Here is a 17,479-nt window from a genome sequence, read left to right as displayed (position 1 = left end):
GTTATTTAGAAACACAATCTCACTCCTGTTGACAATGTCAGAGCGAGACCTTGGCAGCTAAAGGCCGTGGAAAGAACATGTCAATCCAATCTTCCCATTTATAGCTAAGCGCACGCCGGGGCTGTGCGCAGAAGAAGTACTCACTTGTCTCTGGGGAATTCCCACTTTGGATCCTCTGGCAACTCATACTCGGAGACCCCTGCTAGCATTGGGGTATCTGCCGTGGAGGACAGACGAGTGGTTATCCTCACCAGCGGGGTGTTGGAGTTCATGGAGGAGCTAGACTCAGCCGAAACCTGGATACAAAATGCAAAGAGGCAGATGTAATCCTGGCTCTACCTGGGAAGCCTGGAGGTGAGCTGGGACCCAGCCAGAGCATCAGTTCTTACAGAGAAAGGGGAAGGAACCAGGCAAAAAAAAAAAAAAAAAAAAGTGGGGGGGACCAAAATGAAAAGCCACAGGAAAGATCGGGTTTCCTCAAAAAAATTATTTATAGAAGTTTAATCATGGTATTTCTCCTTCTCATCTTAATTTTTAAAGACAGCCACTTAAGAATGCATAGACAGACCCCCCACAGGCATCATTACTGTCTTTTGGCCTTTCTTCGTTCAGAGCCCTGCATGAGGAAGATTTCCTCAGTGCTGTTCAGGCCACAGACTGATGCCGTGCCCCTGAGATTCACTAACATGAAGGCTGGGGCCAAGTACAGGGCGCTGGCCAGACGTGCGCAAGGTTCTAAGTTCCATTTCCAGCACCATAAAAGAAAAATACGTCCAAAACTGAATCAGCAGCAGGGATTCACAAGCACTTGGCGGAAGTGATCTCCGCTGCCTTTGCCTCCAGAATGTAAAAGGGTATCTCAAGGAAAGAGGGGTGCGTATGCGTGGGAAGGGCATTCTGGGAACTCAAAGGTCTTTCATTCGAGGCAACCCAAGGCCCAGGCACTGGGAGGTCATTCTTCATCTGTCCCCAGTCCTTCTGAAACTTGATGATGCCCGGACCATTTAGTGAGAATGGGCTGGCTCCTGTCACTTTAGCTTCTTCAGTAGGCAGGGCAGTGAACACACGAGACCAAGAGTTGAGGGAAAGACACCGCCAAACTGAACCACATAGGAAGGATCCTCTCCCACCTGGCAACACACAGGGCTTCACCAAGTGACTTTCTCGTTTCCCTTGATCCGTATCAGCCTAGGCCAGACACGGTGTTTATCTCTTAAACACACGGTCTCCCCTTGGCTGATCCCTGAGAAAGAAAATTTACCCAGAATCCATGTGAAGGCTGTGCCCGGGTATGACTGTGGGCTGCTAGGTACTGCTTCATTCTGGACCACAACTGAAGGTTTGGCCAAAGACACATGGATATGAGGTTAGACAGGCACCATCTAGGCCTCACCCCAAGCCATCCTGGCTTCCATCCATGGCATGGCTGGGGATCCCCAGCTGAGCACACAAACGCCTCCTCAACCCAACTGGCAAAGATGAAGCCAAAAGAACTTTTTCGCAGGTGGATCCTAGACTCTCGTCAGAGGAACCCAAGGACCTATGTTGTTCCTGGGACTGTCCCATTTGTCATGCCCGTCTGTTCTTCATAAACCCCTGCCACCCTCAATAGAAGTGAAAAAAGGTGCCTGTAGTATTAAAATCAATGGCGTTCAAGGTTATCCTTGGCCATATAGTGAGTTCAAGCCCAGAGACCCTATCTTGGGAGGAAAAAAAAAAAAGAAATAAAAGGAAAGGAAAAAGAAAAGAAACAAAATGTTAAAATCAAGGAATGAGTTTTGGTGTGAAATCCTATTATTTAAAATATACATGGGACATTTCTGAACCTTCTGAACTTGCCTTTGGGGAAGTGGAAAGGTGATTTCTTTTTAAAATGAAAAAATTCATCTATGTGTGTGCGTTTGCTTGCGTATCTGTGTGGAGGTCAGGGGACAACTTCTGAGAGCCAGTTCTCTCTTTCTACCACATAGGTTCCAAGAATTGAGCTCAGATCATCGGGCTTGCAGCAAGCGCCTTTGCCCATTGAGCCATCTTACCAACCCCTAGAAGAATCTAAATTTTACTATGAAGACAGGGCCTTTACTCATTGTGGCATGACAAAAATTGTTTTTTTTTTTTTAAAAGAAGGAACCACAGGACTGATAATTGTGTAATAGAGAGCCATACCTCAAGGGCCCAACCTCAAAGGCAAACGCAGAAGTGAGCAGGAAGAGTTGGGCTAGGGACCTGTGAGCTCCTCTAGAATCCACTCCCCTTGCTCCCTACTAAAGCCACCAGGTGGGAGCCACTAAGTAAGAGCCTCACCCAGAGCACGAGGAGGAAGACTCCCAACCCCTTTCAAGGTCTGTGTGGTGTCCAGCCTCCAATGGTGAGCTGTCTTATCTGCAGGCTGCATCAGAAGCCAGTTTTCTGACCACATCATGATGTCTGCTTTGCACTGGCCACAAAAAATATCACAAGCTTCATCCACAGGAAGGGGACTCAGAAGATTCTGGAATGGGGTTAGCCTACAGTGCTTCCCTGGAAGCACCTACCTGACTTATTCTGAATCAGGGTTATAGGTTACACTTGCAAAGAGTGCGTAATTTTTTATTTAATTATTTTGAAGATCTTTCTGGTAGTACTTCCACACAAACAGGCAAAAACAACAACAACAACAAAAAACCTCCCAAAACCAAAAAACATCACTTACTGTAGTAGAAATTCACGCCAGAGGAACAGAGGCAAGAAGTCACAGTCAAATTAGTAAGCATCAGCTCAGGAAAGAAAGAGACAGGCCCCAGAGAGCAAAAAGCCAGCAGAGGCTGCTACATGCAGCCAGGATGCTCTTCACAGGACCATCAGCTGGGCCGACATCACAAGTTCCAGAACGAAAGCGTCAGGAACCATGGAGTACACACAGACTGCTAGGACCATTGAGGAGGAGACACTAACTGGGAAATTGCAGGGGACCACAGTGCTAAATGGTGTTGATGTTCAGAAGCCAGTGGCACATGGCAGCCTCTGTGGCGTGTCCCTGGGAGTCAGTGCTCACCCTGGGGATGCCACTACAGGCATTTTCTGGAAGGATATCTAAGGCTAGCAGTGGTCACCTTTTAAGGAGAGAGATCCAGAGTTGAGAGCAGAGGAAGATACAGGTCTTATTCCAGAACTCTCTATATCATTTAGATTTTATTACCACGATCTTATGTCTCTCTTGTGTTTTAGGAGAAGTTCTTTCTTTAACAAAAATATCATTTGGAATAAAATAAGAATGAGTAAAGAGAAAAAGGAAGGCAGAGGCTTGAAAAATACAGACTTCAGTCAGAAAACAGCCAGATCCGTGCCTTCGCCCCCTCTCTTGTGCCACCAGGCTGCTGTGTGATGTTTCCACACTCTTCAGTGTGCAAACCCAGTGACCATCCAGGGCCAAGCTGCCCTGGGTCTGGTGGGCTGCATCCTGCTCAATGGCACTGGGTGCTTAAGGTCAGAGTCCCGGGTCTACGTGTGAGTCTCGGGAGGTCTCAATCCCAGCTCACAGAGCTAGCAGTGCAGCAGGAAGACAGTGCAGGCTGAGCAGCTGTTGCTGAGCTGGGACAGCCATAGCTCTTCAGAGCGCCTCGCTGTGTGGGCTTGTTCTGATGCTAGACAGGATACACTTTAATTGCATACCTTATTCACAAGATGGAACCCTCAGCTGCCAGCCAGGATGGCCTGGGGCTCCAGTGAGTGAGAAATGCCAAAGATGTAGGAGTTAGGGGACAGTCCTAAGATGGAGGAAGGCAAGCTACGGGGTAACACAGTCCTGCTGGTGAATATGACTGAGGGGCTACTGCAAACTGGAGAGATTTACATCTGATCTGACAGTAACTGCTCTATGGAGAACCTCGGACCCAGTGGGAATGAACACCAGAGCCCTGTGGCGCAAGTTTACCATACACACACACACACACACACACACACACACACACACACCCTGCAACAGAGCCTCTTCACAAGGTTTTAATGTGAACACTTTTCAAAATGGAAAACAGAAAAAAATTAAAAATAACACAGAAGAAAAAAACCTTGACAGTCTTTGCTGCAGCCCTTGCTACTAAAGTATAAAACTGTGTTTACGTGGGGGAGTTTTGTTCAATAGAAAGTGCAGATTCAGATTCAATGACAAGCCTGGGAAATACCTTTGTAAAAAAAAAAAAAAAACACAAAGAGAGAGAAAGGATAAGAAAATACCCAAAGTGTCTGAACATACAGAACCTGCTCTCGCTGTCTACAGAGGTATGTCTTAATTTTACCTTCATGCATTTTACTATACTGTTAAAATCCCCTGTGGGACTATAAAGTATAACTGGCTTTCTCTTCATTCCTCTTCCTCAGAAATTCAACCTGTCTGGAGGGCTTGGCAGCATCTCCGGCAGGGGGTTCCCCCAGAAACCCTGTGTTTCAGGGGCTCCTTCTCTTCCCTATGAATCAAGGCCCCGCCGCCCACCTTGGAAGCCATCGGTTTCCTTAGAACCATCATATGGCTGATTTTCTTTCTTTTTTAATTATAACTTCCCTCCTCAGATAGTCTTCAGTCCTTAATCTAGAAAACTTCAATCTGGGAGTTTCCCCTTCAACGTGCTTAAAGCCATCCCACAGTGAGAAGTTACTTACAAACAATAAAAGCTAACACTCCAGTAAACGGTTCCCCCACCCACCCAAATCTTGGCAGGCGGCTTTTAAAAAGCCATGCGCTCTTCCCAGTCTCCAGCTCGGCTGCCTTACATGGCGGGATCCCTTTACCACGTGCCATAAATCAAGCTTTGAACTCAATGTGCTTTTCATATATTTCCATAGTACATGTGGGAGATTAAGGGAGGAAGTGGGTTTTCTCCCCATTTCTTTTTAAAGGGCCACCAAGAAATAGCTGCCATCTCTTTACTGTGGATTAAGCTGAACATTCAGAGGGGACCTCACAGACGACAGAGTAGGCAGAAGCAAAGACGAAGTGGTGAGGAATGTGTCATGCTTGTCTTTATTCCTGAGGACTGACACACAGCCTTGGACCACAGCCTACTGGAGACACCCTCCGACTCCCAGGCAGTGGGCGGAGCCTTCCATATCAGAATAGAAGCCCAGGGAGCACATAATTCTGCAATAAGTCTAGCTCCACACATCTCTACCTATGGCCAAGCAGAAGGCCTGCATGACACCAAGCTTCAGGGGATCTCTAGGGGTGGACCCCCCCCCCTCCGCCTTCCATAACAAAAGTTAGGTAATTACTCAGACTTCTCCTTAAACAGTCCCTATCACACATGGATGCTTGAATGGCCTGCTACAACAACAAAACACTTAGCCCAGAAATTCTATTACACTTGGGCCTCATCAGCAAAAGTCCAGGGTAGGTCTGGGTCAGAGAACCATGTCTTTCAGAGGCTGAGAGAAAGAAAGGCCAGGCTCAATGGGGGACAAGAAAGGCGGAAGATTCCTATGAATAAGCGGACTCCACATGGGGCATCCACAACTATCCAGTTACCCAGATGTTTTCGAGAACCAGTACAGGGCTGCACTGGGTTGATACATCACAAAGGGGATTCCAGGTCATGGTGTTGAGCTGCTCAGCAGTGAGCAAGTCAGAACTTACTTTCACTGAGTTTGGGATACTCCAAGACCATGAATACATTGCCCCGTGAGCAGCTCTGGAATCAAGGGTTCCTCCTTCCCAGCCCTAATGACCAAATGCCTCAAAGGCATTATGAAATTGTTCTCTGGTTTTCTCAGCTGCCCATGTCAGTGGCTGAGGCTGGGAACAGACACCACAGTCCCTTGTGTGACTGGGTAGGCTATGGATTCATCTGGACACAGCCAGACAGCAGCTGATTCTCCATCTTGCCCTATGCAAGCTTCCGGCTTCAGAGGAAGAGCTGACACACCCTGGGAAACCTTCTCAACAAACACAGCACCCACCGCCTTAAGCAAGGCTTCCTCTTTCCAACTCTGCTGACAAGGGACTTGTGGAAGTAACAAGGCAAATCCCTCCCCTTGGACTCAGGGCTACACAAAAACTATTTCTCATTGGCCACCGATGGTCCACTTGGCTCACAAGGTGCTTCTCTGGGTTGGCTACTGCCATTTAACACCCTAAATACCAAGAAGTAAGAGGCAAGTGAGCGGGTGCCTACAAAGTGTTCAGTCCTAGCCCTGGAAGGGAGGGATGAATCCCTATTATAGGGAGAACCCACAGGCTTCCTACCTGCTTATAAAGTTACTTTTCTTTCTCCAAGAATCAAAGTATACAAAAAGTCTCCCCAAATCAATGTTTATTTTTAAAAAGGCTATAAAGAATTTGATATTGAAACAAACAAACAAACAAAAAACTCTACATCTTTACCTCAGAAAAAAATAACATAAAGTGAAATATCTGCTTTAAACAAGGGCTGGGCAGGGAAGTAAACATCAAGAAGGAGAAAGAAGGGCTGAGAAGGAGATGGTTCAAAGGGTAAATGGCCTTCCTTGACCTGCGAGCAATCTCTAGGACCTACATTAAAGAAGAAGAAGAAGAAGAAGAAAGCAGGCCCTGGGGCTCACAGGCCAGACAGCCTGGATGACTTGGCTAGTTCCAGGCCAATGAACTCTGCATCGAAAAAACCAAAAGGGGTAGGGAGTGGACCACATCTGATGAATGACACCTAAGGTTATCATTTTGCCGCAGCACACATCTGCACACACCTACACATCTGCATGCAGGAATGCAGCATGAGCAAACACAGCAACAAAGACAAGGGTGGACCGCGTGGAGAGAGCCTGTGAGTCTCCATGCTGTGAAGGTCAAGAATCAAGGCCAGGAGGATCAAACGTGGACTAGAAGCTGTATCATGCGGGAGCTCAGGCTAACACAGAACGAAGCCCAGCCTCTGAATGCCTGGGAGCAGCCGTCCTCCAGACATCTGATTACAGGCTCATCTGTCGCCAGGTAAAAGGCATGCTTGGCATCCCTGTGGTATGCACTCTGTCATTAACCTATCTCCAGGCCTTTGTGGGACGTTTCCCTCCAGCCACAGCCCAATACTCTCTTTATCCAGACACAAGATAAACATCTCCTCCTCCCCGAAGGAGGCTGTGCTTTGGGAAGAGCAGTAGCACACTCTAGAAAATGCTGGGGTCCATCAACACCTCTTTAACCCATTTATCTCCCAGAGACTTATTTATCCAGTGGGTCTGGTACCCACACACTTTTCTTATACAACGTGACCCTGCTGAAATATTTCAAAAGGACCTTGAGTTAATGGCAAATGGCTTTATCTGCCATGAAACGGTTTGATTTATTAATAGTAGTATTACTATTAATATTAGTATTAGTAAGTAGTATTAGTATTATTGGTGATGATGGGGTTGGGCAGGCTAGGCAAACACTCTTACACTCAGCCACAACCCCATCCCAAGAATCCTGGCGTAGGCCCATGCACTAAATTGGGTGCCTGGTTTAAGCTGTGCATTTAGTAAATGACAATGAATGCAAGAGGAGGGAAATGAAAAGAAACCCAAAGTTTCCCTTTGGTTGCACAGGGAATATTAGAAGAATGGAGGGCTCAGGGGGAAATGGATAATGAGGACAGTCATTGGGCCAAAGAGAAGAAGACATGATGAGCACGTGTGTCAAGGGGACCTCGGGGGCAGATGCCTTCTTTACAGGAAGCGGCGGAAGAACATGGCAGCCGATGTGAAACTTCTTCTTTAAAAGATGCTGGAGCCAACAAGATGGCTTCTCAGGTAACAAACAGTGCTCAGTACCAAGAGCCCTACCTGCTTGATTCCTTGGAACCACTTGGTGGAGGAAGGCCCTGGCTCCCATGGAAGTTGTCCTCTGGTCACGATAGACACGCTATGGCATGTGCATGCGCACACACACACACACACACACACACACACACACACTGCATAAACAAACAAAAAAAGTAAGAAGAGTTTTCTTTAAAAATGATGAGGGCTAGAGAGATAGCCCAGTGATTAAGAGCATTTGCTGCTCTTGCAGAGGACCCAAGTTCTAGTCCCAGCACCCACATCAGACAGTTCGAAACTACCTATAACTCTAGCTATAAGAAATCCAATGCCCTCTCCAGGCAACCCAAGAGTTCCTGCACACATATAAACATACATACACATAAATAAAGATGCATTTTTTAAAATAATAAATTAATTATGGGCCAATGGCCTCGCTATACCATTACAGATTTCACTTGCTCCTCCTATTATAAAAAAAAAATAATGGAGATGGGGACATCACTCCCTTTATTTAAACCCCCTGTGCCATAGTTCCAACGTGGAGGATGTCATGGAAGATGGATGACCAGGGTAAGAGATGAGGAGAGGCTATGAAGGGGTGGCTATTCAGCCTAAAGCCTTAAAGTACCTGGCCAGGAAAGAATTATCTTACGATCGAACTCTCCCAGCAACTCACAGGGCAAGGAACTGACTTCAGCCCCATCTTGCTTCTCTGGTCCCACAAATGACAGTGGTTTCATTCAAAGTCGCAATAGCTTTCTCAAGGGCCAGAAGGAACCCACAGGGTCTCTTTGATCCCCACACTCAACACAGTTGGTCATTGGCTGCATCTACCACGCTTCTACTTCAAGCCTCTGCAAGAAATACCTGTTGGGAATGAGGTCCCAAAGCTGACAAGGTCCTGCTCAGCCTGTAGTGTAAAGCAGGGTTGAGAACAGCCAGGCCTGTGTCAAAGCCACCACTGGCCAGCTGGTCCCCAGTTCCTTCTAGAACCTTGTCCACAGAAAGGACCTTGCTAGCTGAAGGCCCAGGAACGGTAGAATTAGGTCAAACCCAGAGATTCTTAAAGTGTCGCCTGAGGAAGTGTTTAAAATGAAGGCTTCTAGATCCATTCCAGATCTACTGAATAAGAATCTCAGAGACTAACGAATCTTAGTCTTAATGCAGTCTTAACAAACATCTCCTGGTTCTACTAGATACACAGTGGAGCACAGTATGGGCCATTTCAATTTCTACCTAAAAAATAATGACAATCTTACCGGAATCAAGTTCTAAATCCTTTCTGAAATATTTGCATCTACACACCCTGGCTCTGAGCCTCCACGAACAAGCAGAGGAGAAGTCAAACATTTCCTTTCCTATCCACTTTTGAAGGGCTTTGTTTCCTGACACAGTCAAGGTTCCCTCTAGCCTCACTTTTCCCACAGTTAGCCATCAAAGACCAAGCTCAGGGTTAAAGGTAACCTTCTCCCTGTTCCACACAACAATCATGTTATCTGGGGGCTGGGGAGATGGCTCAGTAGTTAATGAGGGCTTGCTGTTCTTCTAGAGGACCGGAGTTCAGCTCCCACGACTCATGTCAGGAAGCCGTCAGCCGCCTGCAACTCCAGCACTGGAGGATCTGACGCCTTCTTCTGGCCTTCACAGGCACCTGAACACACGTGTTTATAACACACACACACACACACACACACACACACACACACACACACGCATAAAATCTTATCACTGAATCCCTAGCCACACCTATAATCTATAGGCAATAATATAAGCATACACTGTTATTTTAAAAACCAGACAGATTCAGCCCTAACCCAGTTGAGAAGAAATCACAGTGCACTCTCATGTAAGCAGTAGTTCAGTTGAACCTTCTGACTGTATGTTTCCGATCTCTACTTGAAACAATAAAGCAAAGAAAACGAAAGCCTCTTTCTTGCCATGGCGAAAGCGCCATGTGAATATCCAAGCCCGGCTCCCAAAGAGGCAACGTATCCCAGACATTGTTGATCTTCCTACAGACTCCTGTCCTTGAATCTTACCACCAACCCCAGGACGGGGCCTCCAGAGAAACTGCCCCTCCCTCGGAGCAACTCTGACTAGCACACTGCTGTGCTTTCTTCCTTTAAAATTAGACCCCGCCCACTCATCCCAGAGCAACACAGTGACCTGAGGCTCTAAGTTCCCAATGCTGATAGACCCCTCGCACAGTAACAGGCTATGTCCGCGTGCTGAGGTTCACAGACATTAGAGGGGGGAATCAAGGTGGAGGAAAAGATCCAGGAGCTGGCTGGGTGGTAACGGGGAGTAAGTTTCTTCAAACTCTTTATCTACTTTCTGTTACCTGTCTCCGCAGGGGGATGCGCTTGGTCAGTTTGTGCACAGCCGGCTGGCTGCTGAAGTCCGGCTTCTTGGTCGTGGTCTTCATTCGGCACAAGATGACTGTCACCACCATGCAGGCGATTAAGAAGACCCCTATGCAGTAAATAGCTATTTCCAGGTAATCTGGTGAAGCTGTGATCTCCTTTTCTCTCACCGGCGCTAGATTGCAGATCACAGAATAGGAACAAATGAGTAGGCCACAGAGTTAGGATGCCGGAGGGATGCATCATAGCGTAGCTAACAGAATCACTCCAAAGGCCAACAAGGGCTTCCCCGTCAATAAGTCAATGCAGAGGGATATTCAGGGGCACAATAGCCATGTGCCTCCAGCCTGGGTCTCTCCAAATGCTAACCGTCAAGGGCTCCTCAGTTAATCACCACAGCCCAGATAGCCACCTTCTCTAGCCTCAAAAGGCATTTCTGTGATCAGTGATCAGCATAGCTGATACCAACTGTAATAGAAGGTTACAAGGCCACATTCCGCTAGGCCCCTGGACAGAGCAGGACACCCAGTTCCCCACCATAGGAATCTCTGGCGATGTCGCCACTAAACATAAACCAAACTGAGAATTGTTCAAAAGAAGCATGTCCACTTTGTTTCTAAAGAGATGGGGACGATGCTTTGTTGTTCCTACGGGGGGGCACTTCAAGGGAAGGCTCAACGGGGCCCCAGAGGACCACAGCTCCACATGGACTTTACAGTCATCTAATAGGCTAGCCCAAAACATTTTGGTGAGTCCCTTCACACTGTCCAGAATATTATCCAATTAAACAATCAGATGCATCAACCATGAGACAGTCACATATATAATACATAATATATAATACCTAATAACCACTAAAATGTTTGTATATCAGGTTAACTTGTTACTGAACCTTTTAAAAAACATAGCACCGCATATGGGTAGAGATGTGACTGACGTAGCACATTCTTTGGTCAGCTCTATCGGCCCCTCCTTGGTCCTCAGATGATCCATCTACAAGCAGTGTATTCCCAAACAGTATATCCTCAAGCTGCACTTCCTTAAGGGAGCGGTGCTATCAGGCAGATTGGTTAAGAAGTGCCAGTTGGGCACTTACAGAGCACAGCATTGCAAGTATAAGCAAACTCAACAGGAGAGGCATCTCTGTTTCAAGAATACATACTCACAGAGCAGATTCATAACCAAAGGGAAGACGGGTGCAATGGTTATTATTTTAGAGCTTATATATTTTAATCAGAAAAACTACTCTTTGCAAAGACAGTCAAAACTCTCAGCAGCACAGCACAAAACGAAACAATCGATTTACTTTTTTGTTTTTACAAGCCATAAAACAAGCATGCAGTACGCATGGTCCTCTAGAAACAAGGCATTAATAACTGGAGTAGACAAGCGTCATGAGCCGCGATATACGGTCTATGCAGTTTTCCAAAGGAAACGCAAGGCAAAGCGTGAGTGAGGGCAGGCACTCGTCAAGAAAGTAGGACTAGAACAGAGGCACTGGTTAGAGACTTGGACAGCAACGGGCTTTGTTGATGTTGATTTCTCTAGAAGGCAGAAATAACATCAAGCCCGAGACGGCCTATGCATGCGCTGCAGTCAAAGCAAACTGAAAGTCCACCCTAGCGAGGCATGCAGCCAGCCACCGGATTCCCAAGGTAACACACTGCTTCTGCACACCTGCATCCTGAGGTGCTTCCCAGGCACCCCAATCTACATCTCACTGTACTCAAATGAAATGTAAGCAAGGTGGACCGAGAGGCATCAAACCACATAGGGGATTTTTAGCAAAGTGAGATTTGTAATGGGAAAAAAAAATGACTTATGAATTTCACAAGTAATTTTGACTTCCCTCTTAGGAGTAGCTCATTGAATCATCAGCTTAAGGATTCACTAAAATTACAAGATCCCTTCGGGTTTTAAAGGTGAAATTTGACTCGACATACGAGTATGGGATCTCCTTGCACATGAATATCTAAGGCGGTTTCTTATCCCTGGGGGTCACTTTGAATATTTATTTTCTCTGCATCTTTATGCAATAGATAAAAGGGGCTATTTCTAAGAACAGAAGCTGTGTTAATTTTATAGCAATCAACCAAGAAAAGAGAAAAACCCACGGAGAGAAAGAGCAGTATGTACCTGGCAGAACTGTCAACCATGCAGAGTGAAAGGATATCCCAATAGAATTACCCGCCAAGCACGTATATTCCCCAGCATCCTCAAAAGTTACATTCCGAATATAGAGAACCTCAATCTCTTTGTCCGTGGTGTTAACACCGGCAGCCTAGAAAACAAAGGAAGCGAGAAAAAGGCTAGACATAGGAATGATTGTGGAGGGGGCCTTGGAACCAAGAGGCCTCGTACCAGCAGCTCCACGGGGTACCGGCCATCAGGAGATTCCGACTGCAGCCCATCCACAAAGCCCACAACCGAGAGACACCGGCCAGCTCACCTCTGCAGGCCCGTCACCACACCGGCGTCACCACCTAGACATGCATGCAATTGAACACATGGAAAAATGAGCCCACAGAGTTCTCTGACTGTTTTCACTTGGGTTTGGGGGGGTGGTTTTTCCAAAAAGTTGGTGGCCCAGAGGGGCTATGGGTTCTGGTCTTGTTGGATGCAAACTCCCACTGTGAGGAAAGAGAAGGTTCTCGGGTGTGATGGAACAAAAAACATGGGCGATAAGCTGTGAGGTAGTCGGCTCACACATTCCTTGGGCTCCATGGGAACCAAGGTGGAAGGTTATCTTAGCAGAGTTTGGTTGATTTCTCTCAGGCTGTTATCATCTTGTCTTACAGAAAAACTGGAATTTCTTTTGTTTCCTTTTTTAATATGAATGTCTGAATGTGGCTACTTCAGTATCGCCGAGTCACACATTCACGAGACGATCACCAGCCTTCAGTGTTGGATAGGACCGGGTATGGAATCAACACAAACAAACAAAAGTTTGGTTGGGCGAATCCTATCATGCGAGCATTTCTCTACAGGACCAGTGTAAAGAGCAATGTGAGTCCTGCCTAATAGACAGACACTGCAGACTCAATGCATGCAAACTCGAGGTTCACATGGTACTCAGACAGTGATCCGGGAAGGATGCAGTCCAAACACAACAGACCAGAAAGGAGGGCTTGAAAACCGGGTGGGGGTGGACGATAATCTTCAAGCACTTTGAACACTGTGGGCATTTTTCCATGGCTGCTGGCGTGGTGCCAGCTGCACCACCAAAGAAAGATCATTATAAATATACCAAGGCCACAAGAGTTATTCTAGAAGCTGCCTGCTGCCTCCCAAAGCACCGAGTCTTTTCAACTTCTATATCCAGTTTTCTTTAAAAAAAAAAAAAACAAATAAACAAAAGCAAAACACAAACACAAAAACGTTGTTACCTTGCTGTTTGGGCAGGACAGTGAGCCAGGCAGACTGGTTGGCCTGCCCTATATAATTGGAGACCTTACATATATATTCCCCAGCATCCATCTCCGTAACATTGAACAGAGCCAGCACTTCTGCATTGGAGCTATTTATCCCCGAGTGCTAGAACAGACATAGGAAAACAACATAATGGCCAACCGGGAAGGACTCGGTGCTGCCTATGGTCCCACCACCAACACACCACAAGAAAACAATCTCCATTAATTACTTCTAAAGGGCTGTGGGTGGGGGAGGAACAAAATGAGTCGAGTTGGTGAACAGCAGTGATCTGATAGTGTAGGGGGTAAAGGGTGAACAGTCAGTGGGATGGGTGTTGCTCTCCCGGCTGGCCGGCTGTCTCCAGCACTTTGGATCCTGGGTACGGCTGGCTAGAGAGAAGACTTATTGGTTGTGAGTTCTTCATTTGCCCCCTGTCGCTCCTACGGTTGTACAGGAAGACTGTTCTTGGTGAGTACACCCCCTGTGAGCATGGCAGACAGGCAGGCATGGCTTAGAATTGACAACGCAGACCTAGCTCACCATGCTGGAGGGGAAGCTAAGACCTGGAAACTAAAGAGTCTGAAGCCACAAAAAGGGAACTTGAGGAAGGGAAAAAAATGTTTTTAAGGATAAGTACAGAGAGAAGGGAGTTCTCCTCATTCATTATTTTACAGGTGCAGAAAGAAGACCACACAAAAATCACAAAGAGGTGAGAGAGAATGTTTTGAAAAAGAAAATCGTTGTTCCTAAAAGGTGGCTACTAAAATTTAATTGTAATAAATATGACATCAAACATCATAAAATGTAAAACAACATCAGAATAACATTGGCACAGTGTCTAGAGCTTGTCAGTTGTTCCCCTCTATTCTGTCCCATTTACTCTGCACACTGCCTTGCAAGCTGCACGTCCAACCCCGGTTTTGAAGACATACCATCTGGCTAACCCTCACTAGCATCTCCTGTAAGACCTCAGGGCTGACCAAAACAGCTGAATCCACCAATTGCATAGGAGCAATTCCCCTACTCCAAAGCCCCCTTCAGAACTATTACTAGCAGGCCTGGTGGCTACTAGTTGCTTAACACACTCTAGTGACTAGCCCATAAAGAGACCAATCTCTGAAATTCAACAGGAAGTCAAAGAATCTGGCGGAAACCCCAAGGGAGCCCTCACTGTAGGCCCCTTGGGATCCAGAAAGTCCTCACCTTCAGGACCTTGAGGTAGGGCAGTCCATCGGGCCCGTATTTACTGCCGTTCTTTTCAACATGCTTGATCCACTGGATGTGGGGCTGGGCATCACTGTAAACTTTGCAGACAAACTCCACGTCCCCTCCGACCACTGCAGATGCATTTGCAGGCAGTCCAGCTTGGAGGATGGGCCGGTGTGGTGATCGCTCTGACGAAGAGAGGGAGAGAGGCGATGGGAGGGGGAGAGAAAGCAATAAATGAGTTGTGTTGTCCAGGAGGCTGTCGGGGGAACTCAAGCCAAAAAGGCCTCCCGTCTGCTGGCTGACTTCTTTGGAATAACACGGGGGGCCCCACGGACAACACAAACGACTTCAAAGCAGATCGCTGGAGCACACCCCTTGTAAAGGGTACTTATTTACAGAATTCAGAAAAGCATGCACTACACCGCGAGTTACGGGCTACCTAGTGAATGAGGGGAAGTTCTTTACTTCAGCCATCTGGGAGTCGGATGGAGCTGGTGGAAGGACCTTACTCACCTATTTGGCTTGAGATGATACCCAGTGATTCACTATGGATGTAATTTAGACAGCATGGGCATGTGACATGGCTAACTTGTCAGGTCACGCTGACCATCAAGAGAGGTTCTTCTATGCATGGTCTCTCCCAGTTCATTGCTAAGAGGGTCTGGGACGTCTTATCTTCCCCACTTTAAAAAGTAAATTGCAAACTAATGCCCCAAGTGAGGTTGAAACCATACTAACTGGATCCCTCTCTTTTTATCATGACACAGATGCCATTCCGTGGTCTTTTCTTTAGCTGTTCATTTATTTGACAAGTACCAAGTGTCACTAAGCGCCAGGCACCCGATGTATATACGCAGATATTCCTTAGCTTTCTCAGGTGTGGCGCTAAAGAAACACAGGGACAGACCCGTTTTCAGGCTGAGTTTCACAGTATCAGAGGAACCCCACGGGAAGATGCTTGGCCATTCTTTTCTAGCCTCAGAGAAGATTCTCAACAAAGCACACTCCTCCTCGTCTTACACCAGAAGGTTCCTCTCCAGATGAGAGGTGTTCTCAGCAGATATCCGGAGAGGGATCGGGTCAGGTGTGCTGGCAACCATATGAGGTGCCTCAAGAAACTAAGTAATAGCCAACTAAAACTGGACTAAGAACTTTCTCCAAAGACATGCAAATGGCTAACAAGCAGTTGGAATGATGCTTAGCATTTGTAATCATTGGGAAAATGCAAATCAAAACTATCATTTAAAGCGTAATAAGACCAGAACTATTGAGAGCCTGGAGGGTAAGGCCCTGTACCACTTTCAGTACTGGGTAAGTATCGGAAGTCTGAAGTAAAAGCCAAAGCAAGTCATCTGATCCAGCAACCCTCACTTCAGTGAAGATCAGAGAGAAACACATATATCACAGAACTAATCACAAATTAATCTTCTGTTAATTTGATCAACAGAAGAATGGGTAAAATAAAAACTCTGGTCTCTATAGACAATGGAAAAACGGCCTTGAAAAGAAGGGAATCGTGCAATTTGATGCCGACGGACAGCAGGAGTGGACCTGGAGGACACTATGCTAGACAAAATTCATCCATCATTGGACAGATACTGTTTGACCCCACTTCTAGGAGGGCCGTAAAACTCTCAAATCCATATACCAAAGGAATGGAATAGTGGTGGCCAGGGATGGAGAAGAGAGGAAAAGCAGATGCTAATCACAGACATTCGAGAGATCTGGTCTACCCATGACTGAAGATAAGGCTAAAGCTACATTAAGAGTCCACCACACATAACTGCTCTTACAACAGCAAAACGAATGACTGAGTGAACAAATGGATGAATAATCGAGTGAACAAGAAAGAATTCACAGACTGGGCTGCTGTTTGATCTCAAATACAAAAGCACCATCATTACAAATTTACTGGAACCTTCCCCACAGCAGCGCTATCAATAGCTGCAAGCCATCCAGTTACCAATCCCTTCACAAGCGCAGGCTGATATACTCCAACACTTCTCCTTTCCTCGTTCTCCAACCATGAGTTCCACTGTGCCAGCTTAACAAAGACAGTTCAGACAGAGCTGGGCATGGTGGCACACACCTGTCACCTTGGCACTTGGGAGGCAGAGGCAGGTGGATCTCTGTGAGTTCGAGGCCAGCCTGGTCTACAGAGTGAGTAGCCAAAGCTACAATGGTAAGACCTTGTCTCATAACAACAACAAAAAAATAGTTAAGAGAAACAAGGAGAACGCCAGCTCAACAATGGTCCCATGTTTGAGGTTCCCTGTGCACTGGGCTGGACGCAGCAAACTAGAATGATAGATCTCCAAGTCTTTTTGTATCGGGGACCTTCCTGATGAAAATATCATCCTGTGGAATTTGCTGAACCAGAGCCAGACCATTTACAAACTGACTCCACTCCATAAGCCCGTTGCTGGCCCTTAAGGAGCTTTTTAAAAAGAAAGAAAAGGTTTGAGCACATTTCATTCTGGAATCTTCCATCACTTCATAGACACCTACATTTCCATACAATAAAGATAAGAATTTCAGAGCCCCCCACAAAGAGTCATTCGTCTGCTCCTTTATCACCCATGTAGGTTGAGCAAAGAACAGAGAAGCTAGACTGTTCGTTTTTGTGATTAGGAAAAAAAAAGTCTCAAAGCTTCATTTCTTCACACATCACAGGAAACTCTCCACTCTTTGGGATGGTGTACTGCTTCTAGGGTGGACCAGAGGGACTTGTGTGCCACAGGGAATGAATGGAG

The 17,479-nt window shown here is 46.5% G+C and overlaps 1 protein-coding gene across 12 annotated transcripts in view; it reads right to left on the bottom strand.

Annotated features, from left to right (window-relative positions):
* The window catches only part of Fgfr2 (fibroblast growth factor receptor 2), a 105,565-nt gene that overhangs the window by 24,377 nt on the left and 63,709 nt on the right, over window positions 1-17,479 (bottom strand). For 6 of the 12 annotated variants that reach the window (XM_041666244.1, XM_041666250.1, XM_041666253.1 and 3 more), the window contains 4 exons: window positions 14,721-14,911; window positions 13,493-13,640; window positions 10,079-10,281; window positions 145-296 (listed from right to left, as the gene is read on the bottom strand). In XM_041666244.1, the coding sequence (XP_041522178.1) occupies window positions 145-296; window positions 10,079-10,281; window positions 13,493-13,640; window positions 14,721-14,911 (694 nt within the window). Of the gene's footprint in view, window positions 1-144; window positions 297-10,078; window positions 10,282-12,242; window positions 12,388-13,492; window positions 13,641-14,720; window positions 14,912-17,479 lie in introns of all 12 variants that reach the window. The other 6 variants (XM_041666245.1, XM_041666252.1, XM_041666254.1 and 3 more) reach the window with 3 other exon arrangements.

The sequence above is a fragment of the Microtus oregoni genome, unplaced genomic scaffold (genome assembly GCF_018167655.1).
Source record: "Microtus oregoni isolate MIOR12 unplaced genomic scaffold, Mior012 000016F_ref0000370, whole genome shotgun sequence".
NCBI lineage: Eukaryota > Metazoa > Chordata > Mammalia > Rodentia > Cricetidae > Microtus > Microtus oregoni.
The sequence above is the reverse complement of the archived record's forward strand: the minus strand, read 5'-3'. Positions and strand labels throughout refer to the sequence as shown.